At 25.6% G+C, this 1,358-nt stretch overlaps 1 protein-coding gene across 2 annotated transcripts in view; it reads left to right on the forward strand.

Annotated features, from left to right (window-relative positions):
* The first annotated feature begins 526 nt into the window (after positions 1 to 526).
* Positions 527 to 1,358, forward strand: part of LOC100210829 (transmembrane protein 104) — a 63,663-nt gene continuing 62,831 nt past the window's right edge. For both annotated transcript variants that reach the window (XM_065803851.1, XM_065803852.1), the window contains exon 1: positions 527 to 880. In XM_065803851.1, the coding sequence (XP_065659923.1) occupies positions 833 to 880 (48 nt within the window). In that variant the 5' untranslated portion in view covers positions 527 to 832. The remainder of the gene's footprint in view (positions 881 to 1,358) is intronic.

Raw genomic sequence — 1,358 nt, forward strand, 5'->3', positions numbered from 1 at the left:
TAATACAAGAAGACGTAATTTGTCTTATCGTTAATCTATACCGTAAATAGAAATTAAAAAAAATTTAAGAAATCGTACACTATATAAAATAAAACGTACACTGTATAAAATAAAACGTTTTTAGAGACTTTATAAACAAAACGTTTTAAAGATTTTATTAACAAAAATCATAGGTTCTAATGTCCTACTTAAACTTTGTAAAACATTTTTATAAAAAAACGACTCATGATTTTTTTTTGTTTTTGTCACTATTTTTAGTAAAAACTCAAATTCAAAAAAGAAATTTTTTAGGATCACTGTTTAATATATTGCGACTTAATGACGATTTCGATTAAATGCGTCACATATGTAAAAAGATTAGTGTTTAAGGTGTTTACTAAAGATTAGTAGTAGTATTATCTGTAAATACCCTTAAAATAAACTTTTTTTTTAGAAATATATGAATAATTGATTGTTAAAATTGCTCTCGATATCCCATAAATCCCGTTCACTAAAATATACAAAAACGAGCGAATCGGACACTAACGAATAAAAAATTCTTATAAAATTTTTTAGAAACATCAATAAACACTTAAAACATAACATGCGAAAAAAAAAGACAAATAAAATGTACTTAAAATATTTAAAACTAATAATGAGAATATATTGCAATCTGTAAACAATGTAGTGCAGAGACAATAAACAAAAACAAAAAAGTAAAACGGCCTTTGTTTCCGGACCTTAATATTCAAAGCAATTAAAAAAATAAATCAAAGCTAACGAACCAAACGATTTTAAAAAAGTCTGAATAATAAACATGAAATAAAGACGTTTATATACTCGTTAGAATAGCATGTCAAATCTAAAGAGTCCTGAAGATGTTCAATATTATTCTTGGCAGGTACTATTTTATATAATGTTTGTCATATAATTTGCGCATTATTAGCTAAAATTACTTTTAAACAACATGTTGTTAAAAAGTAATTTTACCCACTAATTGCTGTTAACAGCAATAACATTTTAGAGGTATGTAAAAAAGTACATAAAAATAATATTTCTAGAGTTAATGAGCATTTGTTTCGTTTACTCTCGTTTTGCATATGTAAAACAAGAAAGGGGATTTCAGTAGTCAAAACATGAAGATACAGTAATAACAATAAGTAGAAAATTTACCAATCAATCAGTCAATATATTTTTGCTTAAATAATATAACAGCTAATCTTTAAACTTCTGTAACAGCTTAGGGTTTGTGGGTTTTAGCTCTAACAAAGCTTGGTTATTTACTGCTAACAACTATCGCATTATTGTTGACATTCCAATATTGACAAATAACAACCCTATCAATCTCAGACAAGGTCTAAAAGTACATTGTAAAGAGT

Source organism: Hydra vulgaris, chromosome 08, assembly GCF_038396675.1.
Source record: "Hydra vulgaris chromosome 08, alternate assembly HydraT2T_AEP".
Lineage (NCBI taxonomy): Eukaryota > Metazoa > Cnidaria > Hydrozoa > Anthoathecata > Hydridae > Hydra > Hydra vulgaris.